The sequence below is a fragment of the Salvelinus sp. IW2-2015 genome, unplaced genomic scaffold (assembly GCF_002910315.2).
Source record: "Salvelinus sp. IW2-2015 unplaced genomic scaffold, ASM291031v2 Un_scaffold845, whole genome shotgun sequence".
NCBI lineage: Eukaryota > Metazoa > Chordata > Actinopteri > Salmoniformes > Salmonidae > Salvelinus > Salvelinus sp. IW2-2015.
Window position 1 is genome coordinate 413,806 of NW_019942627.1, and position 2,500 is coordinate 416,305.

At 46.9% G+C, this 2,500-nt stretch overlaps 1 protein-coding gene across 1 annotated transcript in view; it reads left to right on the forward strand.

Annotated features, from left to right (window-relative positions):
- Positions 1–2,500, forward strand: part of hsdl2 (hydroxysteroid dehydrogenase like 2) — an 18,628-nt gene that overhangs the window by 15,295 nt on the left and 833 nt on the right. The window contains exon 9 of the mRNA XM_024136263.2: positions 2,158–2,286. Coding sequence (XP_023992031.1) covers positions 2,158–2,286 — 129 coding nt within the window. The remainder of the gene's footprint in view (positions 1–2,157; positions 2,287–2,500) is intronic.

Here is a 2,500-nt window from a genome sequence, read left to right on the forward strand (position 1 = left end):
CCACCCATTCGACTCTTTTTGTACCGGTTCCCCTGTATATAGCCTCCACATTGACTCTGTACCGTACCCCTGTATATAGCCTCCCCATTGACTCTTGTACCGGTCCCCCTGTATATAGCCTCCACATTGACTCTGTACCGGTACCCCTGTAATATAGCCTCCACATTGACTCTTGACCGGTACCCCCTGTATATAGCCTCCACATTGACTCTGTACCGGTACCCCCTGTATATAGCCTCCACATTGACTCTGTACCGGTACCCCTGATATAGCCTCCACATTGACTCTTGTACCGGTACCCCTGTATATAGCCTCCCACATTGACTCTGTACCGTACCCTGATATAGCCTCCACATTGACTCTGTACCGGTACCCCTGTATTATAGCCTCCACATTGACTCTGTACCGGTACCCCTGTATATAGCCTCCACATTGACCTCGTTACCGGTACCCCCTGTATATACCCCACATTGACTCTGTACGGTACCCCCTGTATATAGCCTCCACATTGACTCTGTACCGGTAACCCCCCCTGTATATAGCCTCCACATTGACTCTGTACCGGTACCCCCTGTATATAGCCCCACATTGACTCTGTACGGTACCCCTGTATATAGCCTCCACATTGACTCTGTACCGGTACCCCTGCTATATAGCCCACATTGACTCCTACCGGTACCCCCTGTAATAGCTCCACATTGACTCTGTACCGTACCCCCTGTATATAGCCTCCACATTGACTCTGTACCGGTTACCCCCTGTATATAGCCTCCACATTGACTCTGTACCGGTTCCCCCTGTATATAGCCTCCACATTGACTCTGTACCGGTACCCCCTGTATATAGCCTCCACATTGACTCTGTACCGGTACCCCCTGTATAAAGCCTCCACATTGACTCTGTATCGTAACACCCTGTATAAGCCTCCACATTGATCTGTACCGGTACCCCCTTGATATAGCTCTCCACAGACTCTGTACCGTACCCCCTGTATATAGCATCCACATTGACTCTGTACCGGTACCCCTGTATATAGCCTCCACATTGACTCTGTACCGGTACCCCCTGTATATAGCCTCCACATTGACTCTGTACCGTACCCCCTGTATAAGTGCTCCACATTGACGCTTACCGGTACCCCTGTATATAGCCTCCACATTGACTCTGTACCGTACCCCCTGTATATAGCCCCACATTGACTCTGTACCGGTACCCCCTGATAATGCCTCCACATGACTCTGTACCGGTACCCCCTGTAATAGCTCCACATTGACTCTGTACCGGTACCCCCTGTATATAGCCTCCACATTGACTCTGTACCGGTACCCCCTGTATATAGTCTCGCTATTGTTATTTTACTGCTGCTCTTTAATTAATTGTTACTTTTATTTCTTATTCTTATCAGTATTTTCTTTTATTTTTTTTAACTGCTTGTGGTTAGGGGCTCGTAAGTCAGCGTTTCACTGTCGAGGTCTACCACCTGTTGTATAAACGGCGCATGTGACTAATAAAATTTGATTTGAATAAAAACTGTTATGGATAAAAACGACCAACATTGAACTAGTTGAAACATTCAACAGCAGAATTGTTAATTTTTTTACATATTGAATCCAAAGATGAAGTGGGCTATAAGGGTTACACTACCCTACTCCCTGTTTCATTACTACCCGTACTCCCTTGTTTCATCACTTACCCTACTCCCTTGTTTCATCACTTACCCACTCCCTTGTTTCATCACTCCTCTACTCCCTTGTTCTCATCACATTTACCTCTACTCCCTTGTTTCATTTACTTCCTCTACTCCCTTTTTTTCACACTTCCTCTACTCCCTTGTTTCATCACTCCTCTACTCCCTGTTTCAATCACTTCCTCTACCCCTTTGTTTCATTCACTTACCCTACTCCCTTGTTTCATCACTTACCCTACTCCCTTGTTTCATCACTTACCCTACTCCCTTGTTTCATCACTCACTCTACTCCCTTGTTTCATCACTCACTCTACTCCCTTGTTTCATCACTRACRCTACTCCCTTGCTTCATTACACTTGGTGGACAACGCAGGCAACTCCGAAAGTCATTATTTTGTGATGTTTGTCCATTAGACTCCATGTTTGTTGGTGTGAAGGGGAGGCTCTATAGTAGTGTGTCTGTGTTCCAGGTGAGCATGCAGGCGTGTGGTTCATTGACATGAAGAACGGCGGGGGCAGTGCAGGTAGCGGAGAACCCCCAGTCAAAGCTGACGTGGTCATGACCATGGACAGCGCTGACTTCACCAAGATGTTTGCAGGTCAGTGTGACTGACTGGGTAGCTGGGTCGTGTTCATTAGGCACGAAACGGATGAAAAACAGAACTGGAACAGGGAGGGAATACCTGCCGGTACCTGGGTCGTATTCACCATAGCGAAACATTTTGCACCATTTGGTTCCTAGTGAATATGACTCTGGACTCTGGTCCAATAAGAAACGTTTCTGTTTCATGAACACGACCATGTTTGCTTTTT